The 26337-nt window shown below is 54.9% G+C and overlaps 1 protein-coding gene across 2 annotated transcripts in view; it reads left to right on the top strand.

Moving 5' to 3' along the window:
• The window catches only part of PC (pyruvate carboxylase), a 104641-nt gene that overhangs the window by 63418 nt on the left and 14886 nt on the right, over positions 1-26337 (top strand). For both annotated transcript variants that reach the window (XM_065883135.1, XM_065883134.1), the window contains exons 2-9: positions 18495-18630; positions 18746-18930; positions 19338-19503; positions 19598-19743; positions 19865-19982; positions 20271-20422; positions 22268-22386; positions 24652-24814. In XM_065883135.1, coding sequence (XP_065739207.1) covers positions 18495-18630; positions 18746-18930; positions 19338-19503; positions 19598-19743; positions 19865-19982; positions 20271-20422; positions 22268-22386; positions 24652-24814 — 1185 coding nt within the window. The remainder of the gene's footprint in view (positions 1-18494; positions 18631-18745; positions 18931-19337; positions 19504-19597; positions 19744-19864; positions 19983-20270; positions 20423-22267; positions 22387-24651; positions 24815-26337) is intronic.

Raw genomic sequence — 26337 nt, 5'->3', positions numbered from 1 at the left:
TTTACCAAATTCATTGATGAGCTCCAGTAGTCTTCTGGTAGTATCTTTAGGATTCTCTATGTATAGTATCATGTCATCTGCAAACAGTGACAGTTTTACTTCTTCTTTTCCAATTTGGATTCCTTTTATTCCTTTTTCTCCTCTGATTGCTGTGGCTAGGACTTCCACACTATGTGGAAAAGAAGTGGCAAGAGTGGACATCCTTGTCTTGTTCCTGATCTTAGAGCAGATGCTTTCAGCTTTTCACCATTGAGTATGATGTTAGCTGTGGGTTTGTCATATATGGTCTTTATTATGTTGAGATAAGTTCCCTCTGTGCCCACTTTCTGGAGAGTGTTTATCATAAATAGATGTTGAATTTTGTCAAAAGCTTTTTCTGCATCTATTGAGGTAATCATATGGGTTTTTAAAAAATATTTTTAAAATTTATTTATTCATTTATTTTTTTGGCTGCATTGGGTCTTCATTGCTGCGTGCGGGCTTTCTTTAGTTGTGGAGAGCAGGGGCTACTCTTTGTTGCGGTGCACGGGCTTCTCATTGCAGTGGCTTCTCTTGTTGTGGAGCACGGGCTCTTGGCACATGGGCTCAGTAACTGTGGCTCATGGGCTCTAGAGCACAGGCTCAGTAGTTGTGGCGCACAAGCTTATTTGCTCTGTAGCATGTGGGATCTTCCCGGACAAGGGCTCGAACCCTTGTCCCCTGCATTGGCAGGCGGATTCTTAAGCACTGTGCCACCAGGGAGGCCCCAGCATGTGGTCTTTATTCTTCAGTTTGTTAATGTGGTGTATCATACTGATTGATTTGCAGATATTGAGAAATCCTTGCATCCCTGGGGTAAATCCCACTTGATCATGGTGTATGATCTTTTTAGTGTATTCGGTTTGCTAGTATTTTGTTGAGGATTTTTGGGTCTGTGTTCATCAGTGATGAACATGGCATGTACTTTTCTTTTTTGTGTGGTATCTTTGTCTGGTTTTGGTATCAGGGTGATGGTGGCCTCATAGAATGAGTTTGGGAGTGTTCCTTCCTCTGCAGTTTTTTGGAAGTTTCAGAAGGATAGGTTTTAACTCTTCTCTAAATGTTGGATAGAATTCACCTGTGAAGCCATCTGGTCCTGAACTTTTGTTTGTTGGAAGTTTTTAAATCACAGTTTCAATTTCAGTACTTGTGATTGGTCTGTTCATATTTTCTCTTCCTGGTTCAGTCTTGGAAGATTGTACCTTTCTAAGAATTTGACCATTTCTTCTAGGTTGTCCATTTTATTGGCATATAGTTGCTTGTAGTATTCTATTATGATCCTTTGTATTTCTGTGGTGTCAGTTGTAACTTCTTCATTTCTAATTTTATTGATTTAGGCCCTCTCCCTTTTTTTCTTCCTGAGTCTGGCTAAAGGTTTATCCATTTTGCTTATCTTTTCAAAGAACCAGCTTTTAGTTTCATTGATCTTTGCTATTGTTTTCTTTGTCTCTATTTCATTTATTTCTGCTCTGATCTTTATGATTTCTTTCCTTCTACTAACTTTGGGTTTTGTTTGTTCCTCTTTCTCTAGTTGCTTTAGGTGTAAGTTGTTTGAGATTTTTCTTGTTTCCTGAGGTAAGATTGTATTGCTATAAACCTCCCACAGAGGCCTTTTTATTTGGGGTCTGTAGCCAAACGGGCAAGTGGAGAGGGGGTACCACTCACCCAGCCCACCCTTACTGCCTGTCTCCAGGTCACAGTGGGATGCTTAGCCCGTCTAGGTGTTCTTTTCATCTGTGGCTCCCGGGGAGGTGAGGAAAGGGCCCTGGTTGTCGCATTTGCGGATTTCTGTGGTGTACAGATGCCCACTGTGATCAGTTTCAGGCTGTTACTCAATGTCACTGAGCACTGAGTTGGAAAGGGGCAGAGTCAGGGAGCCGGTGGGAGCGATCAAGCTGTGCCTGGTGCGGGTGGCTCATGACAGATCCTCCCCCAAAGGATGTGTGTGGGCGGGAGGACCCCATTTCTTAGGCCATCTGACTTGCTCTGACTAAGGAGGCTGTGAGGGTCAAGTTGTGCTTCAAAGCATCATCTCCGCAAGCAAGCCCCAGCCCGACTGGGCTGGCCTCTGGTTCTCTCCTCATGGCCCTGGCCCTGCCCACCTCTGCCCATCAGAAAGCTGACGTTTATAATAAAGGCCCGTTATGTGCCAGACACTCTTCTGAGCACGTTACATGCATTGACTCGTTTGATCTTTGTAACAAGCCTGTGCACATTACTGTTATTATCCCTGATTGTACAGATGAAGAAATTCAGGCCTGGAGATTAAACAGCTTGCCCAGAGCTAGTGGGCTTGGTGGAGCCCTGACTGGAACCCAGACCGTTCGACCCCTGGGGTCTTACCACTGTGTTTTCCCTGCCCTGTGACATCAACATCTGGGAATTCTCTTTATGTGTTTTTTTTTTCTCCTTAAGATCCAGTCAGGGCCTCGGCACTGTTGGTGCATTGGGGCTGCCAGATAAAATACTGGTTAAATTCAAATGGCTAGTTTATTAAAATGGCTAGTTGAATTCAAATTTCAGATAAACCAATAATTTAGTAGCGTAAGTATGCTCCAGATATTGCACAGGATATACTTGCACATTTTTTAAAATGCAGTCTAGCTGCAATTCAGATTCTAACTGGACACTTTGCATTTTAATTGGTTGAATCTGGCGGCCCTTGGCTCAGCGACTTTATCTTGGTTGAGAAAAGAGTCGGGCGCCCGGGAGGAGATTGAAGTAATCAGTCTTGCTACTCACATTTCTCTGGCCAGATTGTGCTGAGGGCTACCAATCTCTGGTTCATGGTACTTTTTTTGTCTATTTAATTTATTTTTTGGCCGTACCGCGCGGCATGCGGGATCCTAGTTCCCTGACCAGGGATCAAACCCACGCCCCCAGCAGTGGAAGCACCGAGTCTTAACCACTGCGCCACCAGGGAAGTCCGTCATGGTACATTTTAAAGTAAAACATACTTAATATCTAAATTACAAACATGTCTAACTTTTGCTTTTCTCCTCTAAAGAAAGAATATTAACACAACCTGTTGTAGGAACATGCCAAGATACAGGTAGATTACAGCAGAAACTTAAGAAATCTCATACAGTCAGTCTAATATTTTGCTATTGCAGAAGACTCATTTGACCTAAACCAACTCATTCAGAAAACTGTCTAAAATTTTTTTAAACCCCCTCACAGGGAAACGCCATTGCCTTTTCTAATCTGTATCTTTTGCTGATCTGACCGGCCAGATATTTTTCATAAAGCTTAGTCTCATCCTGCTTCTTGGAGCGGCTGTGGCTAACCAGGAGTTTGGGTGTGAACAGGAAGCACGGCCGTCTACAGGTCTGCCTTCCCTGGGCTGCTGCTTCTCCGGCTGTGCCTCTCTGAACGTGATGTCTTGCCCTGTCAGCCCAGGGAGCCGGAGCACAAAAGCCACTGGTCATCTTAGCCCTTGGCAGGGTCAGTGTATTGGGTGATGCCTGGGTCCCAGCCGGTGCTGGGGTATTTTACACTGGCACTAGAGCTTTGCTCTCAGAGGAGGGAGGCGCTCTTCATCCGGTACAAAGCCAGTCTTTCACCTGAGCTGAGCCGCTTTCCAGGGATGCTTCATCTCTGTAACTCCTAACAGCCTACCCTCCTGTTTCCAAACAGCATTCGGCTCTATTTTCTGACCTCCTCCTGTGGAAGGTTTAGCTCGCTTTTACCCCCCAGCCCAGACATACCCACTTTCCCTGCTCTCCTCCTTCCCGCATGGTTACGTAACCATTTAAAAGTACATTTTCAGTTTTTACATTATTAAAATCAAGTAAATATTCACAGTTGAGAACACCAAGTGTATACGTGATTACGTTTTCCTGTATAACTTCTCAGTTTCCTGGAGTTACTCTTTACCTCATTCCTTCATCCCCAGACGAACTATGAAATTTGCCATCTCCTCCCCATTTTTTCAGAGACATCAGGTCATCCAGCCTTTTTGTTTGTTTATTTAGACCCCCGATTGCCCCCTTGGAGCCCCGTCTCTGGAAGCTTCCCGGCCCGTGCTGTTGTCTGGAGAAGCAGTTCTCACCATCCCCTGAGAACTCCCCGGGCTTCCTTCTGTGCTGGCTCCCAGGCTTCTCGGTCTTGGTTTAGTTACTCCCTTGTTTTATTGGTGCTCATCTCCCAAGAGTTTCCTGGGAAAATGCACGTGAGGGTGGTAAACTTTCCTAGGCCAAGCAGGTCTGAAAATACCTTTATTTTGCCCTCACACTTGATTGATAGTCTAACCGGGTAGAAAATTATGGGTTGGAGAGCGTTTCCCTCAGAAGTGGCTCAGCGTTACTGTGGCCTCCTTCTTCTCTTCAGGAGTGTAGTTGGCTGAGTGACGGCCCCCAAAGATGTCTAGGTCCTCATCCCTGGCACCTGTAAGTGTCACATTATCAGGGAAAAGGGTCTTTGCAGATATGACAAAGTGAAGGATCTTGACATGGGGAGGTGACCCTGGATTATCCGGGGGCCCTAAATGCCATCGCGGGTGTCCTCAGAAGGGAGATGCAGGAGGTTAGACACACACTGCGGTTCTAGAAGGCCAAGTGATGACAGAGGCAGAGACTGGAGTGATGTGGCCATAAGCAGAGGCATTCTGGCAGCACCGGAAGCTGGAGGAGGCAAGGAAAGACACTCCCCTGCAGCCTCCGGAGTGGATATGACCCTGCCTGCACCTCAATTTGGGCCCAGTGAAGCCGATGCTGAACTCTGGCCTCCAGAACTAAAAGAGAATACATTTTGGTCGTTTTAAGCCACCCACTCTGTGATACAGGAAGTTAACAGGATCCCCCTGATCTTACTTCCAGGCAGGACTTTGGGCATTGTGCTGGGGCTCGAAGGGTCCTCACAGCCACAAGTGCACGAGGTGCAGGAGGTGATGCTGGATGACTCTGCCCTGCTCCCCCCCGGGGGGCTGGGGGTGGGCTCCCCGGACTCAGCCTTTTATTTTCTTACCTTTTCTCCTATTTGCCATATGTCAGTCTTTTTGTTATGCTTTCTGGGTGATGTCCTCCACTGTCTTCTAATTCTTCTATTTATTATGTTTAAAAATGTCTGCAATGCTATTTTTAATTCCCTAGAGCTCTTTCTCATTGCCTTTTTAAAATAGCTGCCACCTCGCAGTGCTATAGCTTCTCTTACTTCTCTGAGATTAATTATAGTGGTTTTTTTCTAAGTATCTGTTCTCTCTATTACTTTCTCCTCAGAGTTCCATGTTTTTATTCCCAGTTTGTTTTGGTGAATTTTTTTGGCTCTGCCCTCAAACATCTGGTGATTTTGGCTGTCCCTTCATACTGAAGCCGATTGGAAAGCCTGGGCACGGTGGGGCTTATGGACCAGTTGTCCTCACCTTGAGAGGAGGCTGCAGGCCACCCCTTTCTTTGGGTGCCGACTACATGTCTGTAGCCACGGGACGTCCGTCCTGGGCGGGTGGTTTCCTAGAGAGGAGCCCTCAGGGTGCTCCCTAGCCATCAGCCTGGGAACCACTTCGTGGTAGCCGAGGGCTTTGCCATCTCCCCTGCTGTCTGCAGCGCCGTCTGGTGCCCTGTCTGCCGCCTCTCCCCTGGCTGGGCCTCGTGGCCACAGTGGAGCCATTCCAGGAACCCAACCTCTCGTCTTCTGAAAGGCGCCAGTGCCTGGCGGTCAGGAGCGGGGCCCTGGATGCCCATAACCGGTCCACCTGGCTCTGACACTTCCTAGCAGCGTGCTCTTGGGCACATGACTCCATCTGTCCTGCCTGCGCCTCAGTTTCCATGGCTCTAGACCTGGGAACGCAGGTGAACCGTCGCAGGGGTCGCTGCGAGGATTCAGCCAGTGACTGCGCTGGACTCAGCAGGGCTGAGGCGGTTTGCTGTTCCTGTGGTTCTGCTGGGGTGTGGTGCAGAGATGGGTCTGGGGCTCTTACTCCCTTAGACTGTAACCAGCCTTCAGTTTGCAGCCCCACTGTCCAGCCGACCCGCTAAGTTCTGAACTTCCCGGGAGCTGAAACTCGAATTTGCTCACTCTGTGGATTCCTCTGCGTGCTCTCCACCCCCCACCCCCAGTCATTGCCACTTGTCCACATGCTGTGCATCGTTCAGTTTTAGGGGCCTCTCTCATCTGCTGCCCTTGGCTTTCCCATTTGTCCTTGGGGGTTTGTGCTCTTTTTAAAAAGATCCTTTTACCGATGTTTTAGTGGGATTTCAGAAGGGTAGAAATGAACCCGTGTTCGATCCATACGTTTCACCAGACCTAGTTCTTACCATAAAATGTGAAGCAAATATGTCAACATAGTGACATCAGTTTATTCTGAGTTTCTGGGTCTTATATATATTGTTAGCTGTATTGTCTGTATTTTTCAAATGTTTCAATAAAGAAAAGAAAAAGAAAGAAAGGGAGGAAGGAATGAAGGGAGGGAGGGAACCTCGATCCTAGTACCCTCTAGGATCGTCTAGGATCCTCAAGTGCTCATCCTGCATTTCTCCTCTTCTTACTTGAACATTAAGTTAAGACGTCCTTGTCCAGACATTGGGGAGTTTACAGCAGAAACCTCCTCACCTCCCACTAACTCACTTTTACCTCTACCCCCTCTGAGCCACCGCTGAGGCCACCAGTGAGCCCTCTGCTGTCAAATCCCATGTCTGTTTCTTTCACTCCTTATCAGAGCTCTGCTGCCTTAGACATGGCATTCCTCAGAGCCCTGGCCCTCACCATGCGCCCACGGCCCTGGCTGGTCCCTGGGTGTCCCTCGGCTCATCCTGGCCCATGGGTGTTTCTGGCCGCCCCATCCATCCCTCCTGCCCTCATGTCCCCCGCAGGACGTGGCTCCCAGACCTCCCTTTCCTGCTCAGAGTTCTCCTTCAACGTCAGACTCACATCCAGCAGCCTGTTTGGACTCCCCAGCTGGATAGCTTGCAGTTAATTCAAGTTCATCAGGGTCAAAATTGAACTTGCCGGCCGCTACCTACATCCGCTTCTGTGTTCCTTAACTTGGCATTGCCACTGTTCACCCCTTCCCTTAAAACAGGAGCCAAGAGCCACCCTTACCTGTGGCCTCTTTACCCCTCGTTGAACAGGTGCTGAAGGAGTACTTCCGGCATGTTTCTTGCCTACCTTAGAACATCTTCCTTGTTTTTCTTCCACCTCTAGTCTTTCCTCCTCAAATTCGTCTTCCTCAGAACAGTCAGAGTGGCCCCTCTCAACTGCAAAGCCCTCCTCCCCTGCCTGGTTTCCTGGGTCACATCCCCTGACATTGAGGGTAAGTCTGCGCCCCTTGCTGCGCATGCAGGCTCGTGACCTGGAGTCTAGGTGTCTGCGCTTGGTCTCCTGGGCATCCTCACTCCCTGCCTCTGGCCTCAGTGGACATTTGCCAGGCTGTTTGGTCCTTCGTCTTTGCTTCCCCTGTCCCCACGCCTGAACCACCTCCCTCCTTCCTCCTTGTCCTTTGATTCGTCCCTGGTGTGTTTCTTCAGGAGGTCTTCCTGCTGGCTCTGCCCTCTCTCCGTGCAGCCATGTGTTGGCATCGGCACAGTTCACGGGCCCGTTTTTGCTGCCACCCACTCGGCCTTTCCTGGCCCAGAGAGGGTGCTGATCACAGTCCTAAATAGCTCCGTGCTCTGAAGGCCCCCGCTTGGCCTGCTTCAGGATGAGCGGGTGAGAGAAGGGGGGGGGGGTTATTTTTTATTTTTAAAAACAATTTTTGGCCGCGCCGTGTGGCTTGCGGGATCTTAGTTCCCTGACCAGGGATTGAAGCCGTGCCCCCTGCAGTGGAAGTGTGGAGTCCTAACCACTGGACCACCAGAGAATTCTCAAGGGAGCATTTTTAACACCCTGTACTCCCCAGCCCCTGGTTTTAGGGTCTCTATAGGTTCTGGTCATTTATGGGGAACGTGGGTCTGTTAGTTTCCTAGGGCTGCCATAGCAAAGAACCCAAAACAGGATGGCTTACGGCAGAGATTTATTGTCTCACAGCCTGGAGATCAGAAGTCCAAAGTCAAGGTGTCGGCAGGGCCACGGTCCCTCTGACCGTGGGGGGGATCCTTCCTTATCTCTTCCAGCTTCCGGTGTTTCCAGCAATCCTTGGCGTTCTCTCCAGGCACATGGCTGTCTTCTCCCTTTGTGTCTCCACATGGTCTTCCATCTGCGTGTGTCTGTCTCTATGTTCAAATTTCATCTTTTTATAAGGACACCAAACATATTGGATTTGGGCCCACCCTAGTGACCTCATTTTCACTGATTACCTCTGTGAAGACCTAATTTTGGGGAATTCCCTGGTGGTCTAGTGGTTAGGACCTGCACTTCCACTGCAGGGGACACGGGTTCGATCCCTGATCAGGGAACTAAGATTCTGAATACTATGCAGAGCGGCCCAAAAAGAAAAAAGAAAAAAAAGGACCTTATTTCCAACTAAAGTCACATTCTGAGGTCTTAGGGGTTGGCACTCCCACGTATCTCTTTGGGGAACAAAATTCAGCCCATACACTGGTGTCCACTTTCCTACCACCTTGAAACTGGGGTGACCTGAGTGAGCGAGTGGGGACGAGGTCCTATGTGACTCGCCAGCTGGGGTGGGTGTGCCATGAAGGTGTCAGGGAGCTTTCTGGACCACCTGCATGTCTGCTGTGTTTTGGTATCCATCTCCCTGCAAAGCATCGTCCCGCCATGGTTAGAATTGAGTCTTTAGTGCCTGTCACCCTCTCAGCCCTGAAATGCTGTCCTGGTTCCCACCCTCGGGCTGGGAGGTATACTTTGCTGACCTTGCCCCTTTGACCTTCCTTGTCAACACTTTGGGCTCTTATCTGTGTGTAAGGGACACTCATGTGTCCCTTTAGCTTGTGTGTGCTGCTCCCAGGAGGGGCCATGCCTTATGCATTGTCTAGCCGCTCCGCAGTATTTCTGGGCTCACAGTACTCTGCAAGCTCATGTGGCCTGGAGCAGTCATTCATTCATTCACTCATTCATTCCCCAGACATTTAACGTCGGTGTCAGGCACTGGGCAGAGTGCTAGGGAGACACTGGGGGACAAAACAGACTGAGAATCCTGTCGCCAAGTCCTCACAGTGTCTGGTGAGACGGGTCAGCAAATCGTTATAACATTAAGTGCTCCTTTTTTTTTTTAATTTCATTTTTTTAGAATAAACTTCTTTATTTTTTATTTATTTATTTTCGGCTGCGTTTGGTCGTCGTTGCAGCATGCAGGCTCAGTAGTTGCAGCACACGGGCTGGGTAGTTGTGGTGCACGGGCTTAGTTGCTCCACGGCACGTGGGATCTTCCCGGACCAGGGCTCGAACCCGTGTCCCCTCCATTGGCGGGCGGATTCTTAAGCACTGCGCCACCAGGGGAGCGCTAAGGGCTCCTTGAGGACACAGACGCAGACACGGCCTCACCGAGAACCCCCACAAGCAGAAGGACAGGGGTTGTGGCAGGGACAGTGACAGAGCTGCAGTGAAGACAGATGGCCGCCCGAGGAAGGGTGTCTGAGCAGCCTGGGGTGGTGGAGGAGTCCAGGAAGACCTTCCTGAGTGGGATCTAAAGGATGTGGAGAAATTCGCGCGAGTGGCTTTCCGGCTGTGAGCCTGGCCGGACGTTCAGGTCCCCAGGCAGGCGTGCACAGGTTGGCAGTAGCACTCCTTTTGCACCAGGGGGCAGTGTTTGCCTTGAAAGTCTCCCTGCCCTCAAATGAGGCTGGGACAGGGCAGCCGCTGCTGTGCCCACCGGGCCCCCTCCTCACCCTGTGCTTCCTGCCACTCCCTTGCGGGCCTTGATCAGTCCTCATGTGCCTCTCTCTCTGAGCCTCCCCCGTTTCCCAGTCCACAAATCCCCTCGGCCAACGCGGGGCCCGTTGTCCCAGGTGCCGCTGTTACCCCCTCTCCCCTCTGCCTGCCGCCTAAATCGAGGGTTGCCAGGGGCGACGCAGAGCCCCGCCGCTCAGGGTGGGAGGTGGGCTATGCTGCCCCAGGCCCCGCGCTGTTTCCGCTCCGAGTCTCTTCCTGCCTTTGATGTTCTTGCGCCCCTTTCTTCTTCATCTGTCACCTTCGTTGTTTCTCCTGTCCTCCCTTCAGCTCCCCCTGCTCAGAAATCTCGGCCTTGGTCTGTCCTCTCTTGGGCGCTTTGATATCAGCCGCTGCAGCCCTGAAAGTCCGGCGGAGTCTTTCCCTTTCATCTGTCCCCGTTGGCCTCCAGCCGCGGGCCACCATCCGACACGTTTAGGACAGCGCGGAGCTGCCTGGAAGGAAGGCTCCCCGAGAGCAGCCCCATCCATCAGAGGCTCGCTTCTGCCACAGTGTGGAGTCCTCCACCAAGAACTCTTTCTTTCTGGTTCTGACCTGCTTTTGCTTGCAGCCAGCCGCTGAGGCCAGCTGGGGGCAGGGGATAAAGCCTGGTAGGGGTGCTAGTGCTGGGGGTGGGTAGTAGGAAGTAATTGTGTAGGAGCCTCACTAGTTAACTTGGAGATTCCTGGGGCCTGTTTCTGACCCGCTCTCCCTTCTTCTCACCCCACCTGGCTGCTCCAACACACGTCTGAGATGGATGTGCTCAGGTACTTGGGGACTGGGGGCGGGCAGTTCAGTCTGTGGGCTTCCAAAACTAACACATCAGCCAGCCACCCGCAAAGCAGGGCCACAGCTTTACTTTCCTCTGTGCCTCCTGCCCACAGTTGCCCTCTGAGTCTGCAGGAGCTGCTGTGTGAAGAACAGGGATATTTAGGGTGGAAGCAATACAGATCCCCGAAGGAACATTCCAGGGCCCGATGCTTGGCTACAACAGCTATTCAGGTGGCCGCCTACCCTGATCCCAGCAAGCCTGCTCTGGCTGAGAGCACGTCCGCCCTTGAGCCCAGTGGCTTTATTGTCTGGACCAAAATTTGGATGGTGATGGCTTGACAGCGGAATTCTGTGCTGCTCTTGGTTGCAAGAGGCAGCCTGGGAAGTGTAGTTTAGGTCTGAAGTAATGGGACCTCTAGTGACATTTTGATGATTATTGGATGAATTGAAACTGCCCTAGCTCATCAGGGACACGTGATTGCTGGCTCTGTTAGCCTGCTCCCTGGTGAGAAGTGCAGAGCCCCACTGGTGGCCCTGCCGAAGTTCAGGCAGTAACGCATTTTTATCAGGAGTGGGGTTTTAGCTTTTGGTTTCCAAGTGCCTGTCACGCTGTGCTTCTGATGAAAACCATAATTTATTCCTTTAGTTAGGTGAGGACACCCTAATGGGTCAGCACTCTTGCTCTAGAAGGAGACATACAAAGGGCTCAGAACTGCCCCTGCTGGCTGACCTTGAGTGTGACTTAATCCCACTATGCCTGGTTCCTTCTGCCAAAGGCAGTGATAAGCAGCTGTGAGGCTGACCTGAGTTAGTACGTGTGGAGCCCAATGCCTGGGAAAGAGTAGGGACTCTGCTAGGTGTGCTGTTCCCCGCTGTGTCCCCACCTGCTGGCACCGGCCTGGCACAGAGGTGGAGCTTGGCGAGTGTTGGATGTTGTAGAAGCCGCAGGGGCAGGTCAGGTCACCGGGCCTGGCAGACGATGTCACTATCTCCCCTGCCTCGTGCCCCAGGTTGTTGTCAGCACCCTCTTGACTGAATCGTCACCACTCCCTTCTGGAAGGAAAGAACACTGAGCTTATCCATTCAGTGTTGGGGGGAGGTTTGAAGCTGGAAGAGAAGTCGAGACTGCCTGTGGAGTCACGCTGAGAGGCAGCGGGGGAGAAACAGGTGTTCCCAACACTCCCCGCCTCCCTGTGCCTCATTCTTGCTGGCGTTGTTTACACGTCCCAAGTGAGAGTCAAAGCCGTCTTCCTCCCCGTCTCTAATGCACACCCCAGGGCCAAGGAAAGGGATCTGTCAGCTGGCATTTGCAAAAATAGCAAACGGGCCTCTCTGGGCCTGTCGGCTCACTGGAGAGGAAACCGGATAAGGGATCTTTGGGCGGTGGCGGCTGCTTTTCTCTTGCTCATCACTCCCCCATCTCTGAGGTCAGAAAAGGAGATTTTTGCTCACGTGTGCCACTGGCACTGAGCAAGGCAAAGTGGCATCCCCGAGGCAGGTGACCAGAGGCTGGCTGTGCCCTGGCTCCTCCAAGGGGCCTCTCCCCCCGGGGGAACCCAGCCAGTGAGGGAGTCCCATCCGTCCGCAGAGCAGCTGCCCTCTCTGAAGGCTTGTGGCTCCCCTGGGCAAGGTCAGCTGATGCAACAGAACACGAGGGCTTCCCAGGGCGTCGGGTTTGGTTAACGAAGGCCTCGGCGTTTTTAAGGAAGATTTTCAGCCAAACTGCCAACGACCTTGAGAACTTCTGGGTTCCCATCCTGCAACCGAAAGCTCAAAAGCAAGGCACAGTGTGGCAGCAATGGTGGGAGCCTGGGCCTTGCCCACACCGCCCTCCTGTGACCGGTGCCGTCACCTGTGCTCTGCTCTGCAGTGAGGGGACGAGAATGCTGCCTGCAACGGTGCTTGAGGGAAGGCCAGTGCTCTGCGAAAGTGGCGCTGTGAAGAGGGGCTGGCACTCAGGTCACTGCAAGATGCCAGAGTTTGGTCTCAGGGCGGGGGTCCCATTGAATGCCAGAGGCAGCCCCTCTGGGAGGGCTGCAGAAGGGAGTTTGGTCTCCTGAGGCCTGGCCACGTTCAGACCTCAGGCGCTGAGCTTCTGCTGCTGGGCCTCACCGGGTGCCTGGCTGCCTGCCTCCGCCACCCCGAGCGGGAATCCGCCCACTCAGCGCCTCCTTCGGCCCACCCCGGACCCTCAGACTCGACACAGCCAGAGTGAGTGCATCACACACTCGACCCACGAAGGGCCTGCTTCCTGGAAGGGAGGCCTCTGTGAGGTGGCTCACCTCTGTCCTGCAGGTTTTCTCCCAGCTGAAGTTGATTCTGGAAAGGCCTTAGGAGGCACCAGGCAGCCGAACCCCCTGGGTTTCAGGTCTGGGAGGGGAGTGGGACTTGACAAGGGAAAAGGCTGGGTGCTGGGTTAACCAAGTTCTGAGGTGTCCTGGGAACGCAGCAGGATTTTTATTCACCTTTGTGTCCTCAAGACCCAAGCGTGGCTTTGCGGGGTCAGGGGTGGGGGTCTCTTGTGACTAAGCTGCGAACTGAGCTACAGGGCTGTGTCTAGGCTCTGAGGGGCAGTGTGACCTGTGCCCTCGGGCGTCCACGAGGGCCCTGTCTCAGCAGCCTCCCCAGACCCCACTCTGCCTGTTGGCTGACGTTTCTGTGCCTTTCACCTGCAGGGGCAGCAGGAAGTCCGCTGTCCCGCTACCGGCTGGTGTCCTGCCTCAGGACACCTCCTTCGGGCTTCCCTGGTGGCGCAGTGGTTAAGAATCCACCTGCCAATGCAGGGGACATGGGTTCAAGCCCTGGTCCGGGAAGATCCCACATGCCGTGGAGCAACTAAGTGCATGTGCCACAACTACTGAGCCTGCACTCCAGAGCCCGTGAGCCACAACTACTGAGCCTGTGTGCCACAACTACTGAAGCCTGCACGCCTAGATCCCGTGCTCCACAACAGGAGAAACCACCGCAGTGAGAAGCCCACGCACCGCAACGAAGAGTAGCCCTTGCTCGCCGCAACTAGAGAAGGCCCGCGCGCAGCAAGGAAGACCCAACACAGCCTAATTAATTAATTAATTTTTTAAAAAAGAACACCTCCTTCATGCTCTTTCCCTATCCCTGGGGATCGGGGAGCAGGCTTTGGGCTGTGAAGCTCCTGCTGCCTGCGTGACCCAGCCTCCATGCCTCCCCTGCTCCGGGGCGCCCCTTCCCCCAGTTTCAGCCTTGGCAGCCGTCCCTGCCTCCAGCAGACTGGGGCGGGAGAACTTTGTACCCTGGGCCACTGACTCAGGCCGAGCAGAGGGCGTGGACTCCCTGGGAAGAAGCAGCCCTGGGTGCCTGGCTGGTGTGGGGTGAGTGCCCCAGGGCTCCCTTGTGGCGTGCAGGTCTTCCCACCCGAGAATGCGGTCCGCTCTCGGTGGGCGCACGTTCCGGCCCTTGTCCAGCGAGAGCCACTGGACGGGTGGCCGCATCGCTGGTTTGGGCGGGAATGAGAGCCCTGCGGGTGTGGGCACCAGAGCCGAGGGTTCCTTCTCGTGCCCCGCACTCATCAGGGAGGAAAGGCCAGTGGGAAGATGGCGATGGCGGCCACGTTCATCGCCCAGGCATGGCGCTCAGGGCCCCTGCTCAGTGATCCACAGGACGACCTGCCGAGGTTGGGGTGGTGTTAGCCACTTCCACAGAGGCGGGAATGAGGCCTCAGGTGCCCAGACCCAGGCCTGCTGACTCCAGGTTCACGCTGGGCTGCCAGCCGGTGCGTGTGGCTGCCCTCTGCCCACGTTTTCCACTGCTCTGACTTCAGCGAAGGACCGTGACCTTTCCCCTTCTATAAACATCTGCCTGCTCACTCCCGCACCCCAGGGTCTGCTCAGGACAGGGGGCTCCGGAGCGTTCAGAGACCCCCCACCTCCACCACCCACTGCCCAGACCCTGGTTTCTTGGTTTGTAAAGTGGGACGGCCAGGGAAACCCTTGCTGTCTAGAGCACGTGTGAGGGTCAAATGCAGAAATGTGTGTGGGTCTCTAAGGCCGGATAATTCAGACTCCCTTGTTTGCTGACTGAGCTAGGGAGGCACTTGGCACCCAGCCCGGGGGCATAACCTCCAGGGATCTCTTTCTTTATCTGGAAAAGGGATTGGGGCATGTGTGGTTGGGGACAGGACAGAAATGTTTGTTTATCCACAGGACAATGCATAGTGCCTAAGGCGTCCTCAGGAGTAAACCCACCCAAGTGGGAGAAAAGAGCGTGCCTCCCTGGAAATAGTTGAAACGTCCCTGGAGGATGGAGAATCTCCGTGCCAGTGGTACCAGCTGTAAGGCTGCTCACCTGTAGATAAGTGAGGAAGATCCCGCCTGCAGCCCTGAGCAGAGCAGGCATCTGGTGCCCAGGACGAGGGCGAGGTTTGCATCCCACACCTGCTCCCCGGGGTGTGCGCCATGGACCGCCAGGGCCTGCTTGCTTCTGGCTCCTCCGCTGGGCAAGCGCTTCCCTCCTAGCGGGTGGGTGTCTGAATCCGGAAGCCAGTGCAGAGGATTAGGTGCTGCCAGTAGACCTGCGAGGGGGAGATAACAGGATAGCATCTGAAGTTCATGGGCTTTCAGAAAGGTGTGGGAGTCAAATGTTTCCACTCTGAGGCCCAGCTGGTACTTGGCACCCACTGTGAGCGGGTCCCGGGGGCTCCCTTGGGTCGCTCCTCCATCGGCGCCAGCTGGAGCATGGCTTCTTTCAGACCCACAGACAGGCTGCAGAAGCAGTGCGGGGAGTTCTCTCACACCCCTTACCCCAGTTTCCCAAACACCGTTGACCACATTTGCTTCATATCTCATGTTTTTCCCTGAGCCATTTGAGTGTAAGTTGCAGATATGATGCCCTTAAACTCCTAAACACTTTAAGTGTTTTTTCCCTAAGAATGAGGATATTGTCTAAAGTTACCACAATACAACAATTAACATTGACACAATACTCGTTTGTAACGTACAGACCTCATTTAAATTTTGTCAGTTGTCCCCCTAATGTCCTTTACTGCAGCTGAAATCCAAGATCCAATCCAGGAGCACGTGTGCATTTCATTGTTCTGGCTCTTTAGTCTCCTTTAACCTGGAAGTTCTTTAGTCTTTGTCCCTCATGACCTTTGACACGTGTGAAGAGTACAGGCCAGTGGTTTGGTGGAACGTCCCTCAGTCTGGGTTTGCCTTGTGTTGGCTCCCGATTAGACTCAGGCTGGGCATCTGTGGCAGGAACACCCGCAGGTCCTTCTTGGCCGCCCGTCAGGAGGCATGTGATGGCTGTTTCCTGCTGGTGATGTTAACCTGCATGACGCGTACGGGGGTGTCTGCCAGGTTCGTCCACTTTGTATTAATAAGTAAGGACTGTGTGCTCCATTTTAGAAGATGAGCCAGAGCCCAGCGAGGCTGCTGCCCCACCCTTGACATTCGCACTGCTGGTGGGACCCCGGGCGCCCACTGCCCGCCCTCGCCTCTGCCCCTGTTGGCTCTCAACTCCCGAGAGCTTCTGCCCTAGCCCCACGGCGCTTCCTGGCTTTCCTCCTCATCCAGACTCAACGTTGGTGCACCCGCCACTCCTCTCTCTTTTTCTTTTTTGCGGTACGCGGGCCTCTCACTGTTGTGGCCTCTCCCGTTGCGGAGCACAGGCTCCGGATGCGCAGGCTCAGCGGCCATGGCTCATGGGCCCAGCCGCTCCGTGGCATGTGGGATCTTCCCGGACCGGGGCACGAACCTGTGTCCCCAGCATCGGCAGGCGGACTCCCAACCACTGCGCCACCAGGGAAGCCCTCCTCTCTTGACTGTTCTGTCCCCAGCAGATCTACCCCAGGCCCAGGGCTTCCAACCCCACCCTTTTGCTGAAGCGCCCAGGCTTCCTGCCTGGCTCTGACCTCTTTGGCAGCCTGTCCCCACCCCCAGTCTGGTCTCTCCTGAGGTGGGGGAGGCACTTCCACTCGCCCATCCTGGACTTCTTCCTTCCCTTCATCTTCCACAGTGGGTCTCAGCAAATCTAGCCTGTTGTATCCCAGATACCTCCCCACCCCCTCTGTCCCCCCCAGTCAGAGGTGCTGTCTCTGTCTCAGCCCCTGCACAGCCCCACACGTGCACCCTTTTTCCGTCCTCGCTGCTCCCAACCCAGGCATCTTTTCCAAACACGCAGCAGGTCGTGCCCTCCACCACCGTGTTGGGTGAGAGGCGGACGTACCCAGAGGCCTCGGCAGCCTGGCCCGTCTCACCTTCAGCCGTGGGGTCCCTGCCCCCAGCTGTCAGACCGGATCTTTCTTGGACACACCCAGCTTCTTCTTCCCTCGGGTCCTTGGCCATGGCTGTTACTGTGCTTGGGGTGCGTTCCCTGCAGATCAGATCTGTGTGTGGCTGCGGCTTCCTGCATTTAGGTCCCCACGTCTGTGCCCTCCTCGGAGAGGCCCACTTAATATCCAGCCCCCTGCCCGGTAATTCACAAAATGTTACCTGTTTTCTTGCCCTTGGGGCACTAGTCATGATCTGAAAGGACCTTATTTCTGTCTGTTTTTTTCCTTTTCTCTTCTCCTTCCCTGGGTCTACCTCCTGTGAGAGCCGAGGCCTTCCTGCCTTGTTCTCGACGCCCTCGCCTGGTGCTGTGCCTGGCGGGGTTGATGCTCTGTGGGCCGCCCTCTCTCCCCTGGTCTGAGGGCTTCCCTCTTCTCTTTCTTCTCTTTATTTCCTTATTTCTTTTCTTCTCTTGTCTTTCTATTTGGTCTTTATTTCCCCTTATCCGTCTTGTTGGCCATAATATGACGCTGAGGTTTTTATATATAAAAATAAATATATATTTATGCTTCTTACTTAAAACAAAAAGGTTGAGTCAAGCATTTAAACTTTACTGAGAAATAGTTCACGTGGTTAGCTGGATAAAGGCACCGGAGCAAGGGTAAAGGACCGAATGCCAGTTCGGGCTCTGCTGTAACAGCTGTGTGACTTTGAACACACTTTTTAAAGCTCGCCTGGGCCTTGGTTTTCTTCATTTGTAAAATGAGGCGGGTGGTTGACCTCTGAAGATGTTCTACATTCTGGGATGTAAACTGACCTCAATTTATTTTTGTTGTGATAAAATATCACTGATATAACAGAATTTGCCGTCTTAACTATTTTTAAGCATGTAGTTAGTTCACGGGCATTACGTACCTTCACACCGTTGTGCAACCATCACTGCTGGCCATTTCCAGCACTTTTTCGTCTTGCAAAACTGAGACTCTGTCCCCTTTAAACAATCCCCACCCCCACCCCCATCCCCTGGCCCCCCCACTCCCACTGTCTGTCTCTGTGAATTTGACTCCTCTAGGGACCGCATCTGAGCAGAGTCATGCTGTATTTGTCTTTTTGTGACTGGCCCATTTCACTGGCCCTCAGCTGGGTTCCATGACTAATTTACTTAGTAGCCCTTGCAGCAAGGAAGGTTTCTGCAGTTTGAAGAAATCCGCATTTTAACCAAGTAGAGGCTGTGCTTCCCTGGAGTACACTGATGCGGGTCTGCTCCCGGGGAGGTCCACTGCCACCCTCCCTGCCCAGCCAGACGGAACCCTGAGGGAGGGACGCAGGGGTCAGTGTGGGGCACGAAGGTTCTAAAGTCTGGGGCTGCCTGGACAGCTGTGCCCGGCAGAGGGGACACTGACATTACACACTGTGGTCATGCAGGGCTGCTGGCTCGTCTCTGAAATTGCTTTAAAAGCTTGAAGTGCGGTGCTTTAGAAATTATAGTGAGTATTAGAGTATGCGGGTAAACTTGGGGTGCCATCTGGGTGTGAATTTGCTCCCTTCCCTATAGTTACTCAGCCCCGCAGGGAGGAATCGAGGCAGCAGTGGTGCTGGCTTTCATGCAGGGCTGCTGGGAGGCTGGCACGGGACCCCCGCTCTTCCTGGGGACCCTCTGAGCTGAGGTTTCTCTAACCTGGCCATGACTTCCCTCCCTAGATGCTGAAGTTTCAAACTATCCGTGGGGGCCTGAGGCTCCTAGGTATCCGCCGAACCTCCACTGCCCCCGCTGCCTCGCCCAGTGTCCGGCGCCTGGAGTACAAGCCCATCAAGAAGGTCATGGTGGCCAACAGAGGTGAGCACAGCGGGAGCCAGTGTCCAGCCCCTGCCCCAGCTCCCTGCCCCTTTTGCTGCGTCTCTTCGGACCCGGGGATCTAAGTTCCCATCCTGTTGCCCACCCCCGGCCCCAGGCGAGATCGCCATCCGCGTGTTCCGGGCCTGCACGGAGCTGGGCATCCGCACCGTGGCTGTCTACTCAGAGCAGGACACTGGCCAGATGCACCGACAGAAAGCTGACGAAGCCTACCTCATCGGCCGTGGCCTCGCCCCGGTGCAGGCCTATCTGCACATCCCAGACATCATCAAGGTGGCCAAGGTGAGCAGGGCTGGGCTGGGATGGGGGCCTCCTGAGGGCCAGGCTTGGGTCCTGTGTCTGCCCCCCGCAAAACTTGACGCTGCTGGCAGTGAGTCCCTGTGAAGGGATGAATGAGTGAGTGAGTGAGGGAATGAGTGAGTGAGTGAGGGAATGAGTGAGGGAATGAGTGAGTGAGTGAGGGAATGAGTGAGTGAGTGAGGGAATGAGTGAGTGAGTGAGGGAATGAGTGAGTGAGGGAATGAGTGAGTGAGTGAGGGAATGAGTGAGTGAGTGAGGGAATGAGTGAGTGAGGGAATGAATGGAGCAAGTGAGGGGGAGCAGGCGCGAGGGCTGCAGGGTTTGGGCGGGCCCGTGTGAAGGGCTTTGAGGTGAGCTTCACTCTTCTGACGCCACCAACCCCCCGCCAGGAAAACAACGTGGATGCCGTGCACCCTGGCTATGGGTTTCTGTCAGAGCGAGCAGACTTTGTCCAGGCCTGCCAGGATGCCGGGGTTCGGTTCATTGGGCCGAGCCCTGAGGTGGTCCGCAAGATGGGAGATAAGGTGGAGGCCCGAGCCATTGCCATCGCTGCAGGTGAGGACGGGGGCCACGCAGCTCCTGAGGGGGGCTGTCTGGGGCGGGGGGCGCTGCTGGCGGGCTTCAGCCTGACCTGCCTGTCTCCCAACAGGTGTCCCTGTGGTCCCCGGCACAGATGCCCCCATCACTTCCCTGCACGAGGCTCACCATTTCTCCAACACCTACGGCTTCCCCATTATCTTCAAGGCCGCCTATGGGGGCGGGGGGCGCGGCATGAGGGTCGTGCAGAGCTACGAGGTGAGCAGACACCGAGGGCTGGGAGACCGCCTGCAGAGGGACTGGGTGCTGGGGGCGGGCAGGGCCGTGCACGGCAGAGCTTGGGACTCACTGTCTCCTTGGCCCTCGCCTGCCCTCCCAGGAGCTGGAGGAGAACTACACCCGGGCCTACTCGGAGGCTCTGGCCGCCTTCGGGAACGGGGCGCTCTTCGTGGAGAAGTTCATTGAGAAGCCGCGCCACATTGAGGTGCAGATCCTGGGTGAGTGGGGCGCATTCCCGGGGCCACAGCGCAAGGCAGCTGCCAAGGACCCGCTCCTTCTGGCTTGGGAAAGCTGCAGGGGCTCTCCCTCAGGAAGACCCTCCCCAGGAAGGTGGGCTGTGGGGCCATGCTGGTCGGGCCCAAGGCCTCCGTTGTGCCCGTTTCTGTCCTGGCTGAGCCACCGCTGGGAGCCGTGCCGAGCGGCCACAGTGGTTGCGCGGGGATCGCCAGCAGCTCAGGGGTGTCTGGGTCCCAGGAGGAGCTGAGCGCAGTCTACCTCCACCCCAGGGGACCAGTACGGGAACATCCTGCACCTGTACGAGCGAGACTGCTCCATCCAGCGGCGGCACCAGAAGGTGGTCGAGATCGCCCCTGCTGCCCACCTGGACCCCCAGCTTCGGAGCCGGCTCACCAGTGACTCTGTCAAACTTGCAAAGCAGGTGAAGGGCAGGGGCTCTCGGGGACAGAGTTTGAAAGCCAAGGGCACGGGCTCCTCCCCATGTGGAGACAAGGAGCCCATTCCTGCAGGCTTGCTTTGAGCTCCTGCTGGCATAAGCCTCACGGTCGGCGGTCACTGGGGTCCAGATGTGGCCAGCTGCTGCAGAGCAGGGAGGCCCAGGGTGACCAGCTCCGGGACGGGGGCAGGAGGACTGAGGGCTGATGCGGGGCCCTCGGGATCCTTGCTTTGCGGCCGCAGAGGCGCTGGGCCCAGAGGCCAAGCCTGGAGACCAGAAAGGCTGAGAGGAGGAGGGAAAGAGCCACCGGCCCCTCCTTAGTGCCCTCTGCACAGATTGAGTTTCTGCGCAGCACCAGCGAACCCCTGGAACAAAGGGAGTGAGAGTCAGTGGGATCTGTTCAGATTAAGGGACAGTATTCAAGCATCTCTTCCTTCCTCACTTACTGTTTTTTTTTGGCTGCGCTGGGTCTTCGTTGCTGCGTGTGGGCTTTCTCTAGTTGCGGCGAGGGGGGCTACTCTTTGTTGCGGTGCCTGGGGTTCTCATTGTGGTGGCTTCTCTTGTTGCAGAGCACGGGCTCTAGGCGTGCAGGCTTCAGTAGTTGTGGCTCACGGGCTCTAGAGCACAGGCTCAGTAGTTGTGGCACACGGGCTTAGTTGCTCCGTGGCATGTGGGATCTTCCCGGACCAGGGCTCAAACCCGTGTCCCCTGCATTGGTAGGCGAATTCTTAACCATTGGGCCACCAGGGAAGCCCCTCGCTTACTCTTAACTGTCCCCTACATCACATCTATTGCAACCCATTTGCTCCCCAGGTCCTCCTCCGCCTGTCTCTGCTCTGCAGGGATATGGAGTGACTACCCCCAGGCCGGCCCAGGAAAGTGCCTGCCACACGTGACCAGGCTGCAGCAGGGACCCTGCTCTCTGTTCCGCTGGGGCCCTCCTGACCCCACCCCCACTCAGAGGCCAGGCATCCTACCCCTGCCTCTGCCTCCCCATCCCAGAGGCCCAAGTGGACATTTCTTCAGATCTGCTCTCCCCGGCTGCTCTCCCCCGCTGGGCCCGCTCTCCTTCCAGACCCTAGCTCCCTCAGGCTCTCAGGCAGCCCGCACCCACAGACCATGGACGCTTCTGTAACCTTCCCCAAATGGAAAGCCAGCCACGGCTAACATGCAGCATTGATTAGGGTCTGAGTATAGTTGAGATTTTGGTTCCTTTATAAGAGGACTATTCTTGCCTTGAGTTTGGTCTTATTTATTGGCTTATGCTGTGTCTCCTTCCAGAACAGATTTGAGGGAGCTGAGTGAAGTCTAGTTTGTGGTTTTGGTAGGACCAGAAGTGAAGCTAGAATTAGGCTTGTATTTTGAGTTAGAGCCTTATCTGTTGGTTCCTCTCAAATGGCATCTCTTTGGGTAGTGGCCAGAAGTGATGATGGAGTAAAGTAGAGGGGAACTTTCTGAAGACCCTCTAAGAATAAGAAGGGTCCAGGAGAGGCCGGGGTATGCGCAGGTGGGCCTGTGTCCAAAAGCTGAGGAGCTGCTGGGTAGAGGGCACCGTCTGGGCCAGACAGGAGCTTCTGCTCGTGTCTCACCCGGACAAGCTGTGTGCGGCCCTCAGAGGTTCCTGCGGAGGTCTGGGGTAAGATGTCCAGGCCGGGGCCCATTGTGGGTTTTGGGCTCTCGCCTCGCGGGGGCAGGGCTGGTGGGCTGCCTGCCATCGGTTGGGGCAGGGTTTGCCGCAGTCTGTTTTATTATGGAACCAGCCCAGTGGGTGAGCCTGCATCCCCATCGGGCTCCCACCACTGCGCCCCTGCTGATGAGGGCACCCCACAGGTGGGCTACGAGAACGCGGGCACGGTGGAATTCCTGGTGGACAAGTACGGCAAGCACTACTTCATCGAGGTCAACTCGCGCCTGCAGGTGGAGCACACCGTCACCGAGGAGATCACCGAGTGAGCACAGGGGTCGACCCAGTGACGCAGGGGCAGCCTCCGTGACCAGCCCGCGGCTGCAAACGGCGGGGAGCAGTACTGGGAAGGGGCGTCTCCCCCATCTTGTGTGAAATCCACATCAGGTGGTTCCTAGGGAGTGGGCAGCGGGAGCTCAGCTCATGTCCACTGGTAGAGAATATTTAGGGATCCAGGTACTTACTTTTTATGAAAATTATTATTATAAAAGCATTACATGGTTATTGTAAGAATTAGTACAAAGGAGCAAATAAAAATGACTCAGAACCCCACCCCTCGGAAACGGGATGCTGAGGAGGTTCCCGGCAGGCTGTGATGTGTGCTGCACATCATGACCTCACTGGAAGAAGGTGCCAATCAACCCCATTTTTCAGATGACGAAACTGAGGCTCAGAGAGGTTAAGAGAGTTGCTCAAGGTCACACAGCTGGTCGTCTCCAGCCCTGTGCTGTGTCTCCTACGCCCACACTAAATCTTTTGGTTTCTTTCCATCTTTATTTACTACATAAGTAGTTTGACACAACTGAGATGTTTTGTATAGAACTTTTATTCTGCATTTAAAATTTAATATTTGTCTAAGGCATTCCCATTCTTTCCAAATACTTTAAGTGGTTGCACACTATTCCGTTTTCTGGGTATTTTAGGACTTATCTACATATTGCTCTATTTTTAGACAATCCGGTTGTTTGGCTTTTCTAGTTATTAAGGGTGTGTCAGTTCACATCTTTGGGCCTACATCTTTGCCCACCTCTCTGAAGAGTTCTGAGGATAGACACCTTTAGTAGGATTGATTACCTGAGCAATGGATAAGCAACATCTCACCTAAAGAGCCTTCGAGACCCCTTGTTCCAGTTTGTTCTCCCACAAGCATTGCGTAGAGACATTCCAAAAAAACCTGCCCATTTTATAAACAATTAATATGGCCTTTCATGGTTTCAAAATACATACACTGAGCCTTTCAAGTGTTACACCCTAGCTTTGGGTCAGTCCATCTCACCATGGAACCTTTCAGACAGTTCCTTCCCCGACCCCTGACCCCACCTGAGACTGAGGACGCTGCCAGGGCGCCTGCCTTTGCCTGGCAGGTGCACAGAAGGCCTCAGAGTCCTTGCTCGCTCGAGGTAAAGGCTGAGTGAGGCACATGCCCCGGCCTCACCCTCTGGCCCCGTGAGACTTTCCCCATTGCGTTGCTGTAAAATTGTTGTCAATCTTGAGCCTGTTCGGAGCCTGTTCTGCTAAGGATGGGAGTCTTTGCTTGCTCGAGAGCAGAGGTTTTATGTCAGACAGACACAGACTGGGGTGCAGCTTCCTCCCAAGTCACTAGCTGCGTAGAGCTTGGGTGGGCTGCAGCCTCTCTGGCCCTCGGGCTCCTCCTCTGATGGGAATGACAGTGACTCCCAGAGCATTACTGTGGAGGTGAAGCTTGGAAAGAGCACAGCCATAGTCTGCGGTGTATAGACGCGGCGATGCGCGGTAATCATCCTCACTACTGTGGAGTGGTTTAGCAGGAAATACGAAACACTGAGGAAGATCCGCCAGGGTAGTAGTTCCCAGGCTGTCCTTATCATAAGCCTCGGTGACAATAAATTTAAAACCTTGAGTTTTTTTTTAACAGCTGTTCCACTTAGATTTGTTGCTGTCCTTAGGAGCATGGCAGTCAGCGAGGGTGTGCTTAGAAAACCAGGCACATTTGGAGAGCTTTGTACTGTGAGATCTTCTCTGAAGGGTCTTTCTCTGGGGACAGGCCCAGCTGCAACATAGGTCCTGGGAGGGTGGCATCCCGACCACGATGGCGCCCACCAGTGTGGACCCTCCAGTAGCTGCGGCCCCATCTCAGCAAGCCTGGCCTTCACTATAATCCTGTCGTCTTGCAAACTGGCCCCCAGCCCCACCCAGCACACACCCTGTAGCACATACCACTCTTAAGAATGAGGGTCTGAGCCTTCAGATCCAGGCTTGGCCAAGGGAGGGTTTGGGGGAGGCAGGAGGACAGAGAGACCCCAGGGAAGGAGTAGGGCAGAGCGTGGGGAGGAGTAGTTTGGGAGGGGGTGCAAGATCAGGTAGATGCTAATATTTCAGCCACCCCTCTGGCTGCCGCGTTCTCCTCATTCAGACCCTGCGGGTTCCCAGCCCGGTCTGGTTGGGAGGAGGCTGCCGAAGGGTCAGCCGGCAGGGGCGGCGGGGCCGGGGCTGCCCTGCCCATCCCCTGCCTCACGCTCTCCCCCTCCTCTGCCTCTCCCCCATCCTGCAGTGTGGACCTGGTCCACGCCCAGATCCACGTGGCCGAGGGCCGGAGCCTGCCTGACCTGGGCCTGCGGCAAGAGAACATCCGCATCAACGGCTGTGCCATCCAGTGCCGGGTCACCACTGAGGACCCCTCGCGCAGCTTCCAGCCGGACACCGGCCGCATTGAGGTAGGGCCGCCTTCCCACTGAGCCCGCCACCAGTCTTGGCCTGCTTGCAGACGCTTCTCCAGGGGGCACGAGGGAGCCTGTGGTCCTGGCAGTGAAGGAGGCCCCTGGCTTGAGCTGACAGGAAGCTGGCTGAGAGTACGTGGGAGCCAGGCACTGTCCAGGACTAAAGGGGAGAGTACTCCCGGGGAGAGACGGCCATGTGTACAGTCCGGAAAGGCCAGCGGGGGGGATCATGTGGAACAGGGAGCAGACCAGCTGGGTGCCAAGTGCAGGGTCCCTGGGAACAAAGTGTCACAAGAACCCAAAGCTTCACTGCCCACCGAGCAGCGCTGCTGGCTTCTGTCCTGCCTTCAGTCTGCGGGAGACCCTGGGTGCAGCAAGGGATTGGGGCCCGTTATGTCTCAGTGGAGGGGACGGGCTGGGCCAAGGGACCCATCAGGGATGAATGAGGGAGTCGGGGAGATGGAGGGGGCCAGGGAGGAGACCCAGAGGCAGGCTCTGCCTGTCAGGGGCTGAGAGAGGGCCTGGGCAGGCTCCCCTGCCCCTCCCCTGGGCACTCCTCTCCCCTCCCCTCCCCGCCCCTCCCACCCCAGCCTCTGGGCCCGCTGCAGGCAGGCGCCCTCTGGGCTGCTGGGACTCCTGTTCCCTGGTCCTGTCTCATGCCACCAGCTAAGTATACCTCCAGTCCTGCACGTCAGCAGTGCTGTCACAGGCTCTGCTGGTTTACTGCTCCCCATCTGGCCCGAGCCTCTGAGGAAGCAGGATGCGTGCGGGAGTCCAGGGAGGAGGGCGAGGGTGATTTTGAGGCAGACCCTGAGTTCCTGAGACAAGTGATGTGGGGTGGCCGGGGAGGGAAGGGGAGCTATCTGGATTCTGAAAGCCGCATAGAGCTGCTCGGCTTGAGGCAGAGCTGCCGCCGGAATTCCGTTTCTGGAAGGGTCCAAGTCCATAGGTGGGGGCCAGCCCCAAGGCCAGAGTGCTGTGCACTGAGCGGCCCCGACTTCCCTGCCCTCGGCCGGGAAGGGGCAGCCCGGAGACACAGTGCTGCCTTGCTGCACCTCCACCTCTGGGGCCTGGCTCCTCCGAGCCTAGTTTACCGCAGAATATTTTTAGCTGACAGCTCCTGCTCACAGCTGTGTGTTCACCCTTAAATATTTTATTGAGTTCCTTTTTATTGAACACGGGCCTGTGTCCCTTAGACGTGGAAATACGGTGCAGCGTGTGTCCCAAGCCCCGCCCCGCCGGCTGTCCCTCCCGCCCCGTCTCCCTGACCTGTGCCGCACATGGGCCCCCTGCCCCGGGTGCAGGCTCTCCCTCCCCCTCCACAGATGTTCACGCCCCAAGCCCCTGGCCCCGTGCCGTGGCCCCCCTCCCCGCATCTGACCGTTTGGAGCCCCCGTGCATCCCCATGAGCCGCCTCTCTGACCCTCACTCTCTGCTTCCCTTCCTGGGCCCGTGGGCTCCTGTGTGTCTCTCTGCATCTGGCCTGGCTCCCTGTTCCTAGTATTAATCATCCACTCACT

Source organism: Phocoena phocoena, chromosome 8 (genome assembly GCF_963924675.1).
Source record: "Phocoena phocoena chromosome 8, mPhoPho1.1, whole genome shotgun sequence".
Classification (NCBI taxonomy): Eukaryota; Metazoa; Chordata; class Mammalia; order Artiodactyla; family Phocoenidae; genus Phocoena; species Phocoena phocoena.
The sequence above is the reverse complement of the archived record's forward strand: the minus strand, read 5'-3'. Positions and strand labels throughout refer to the sequence as shown.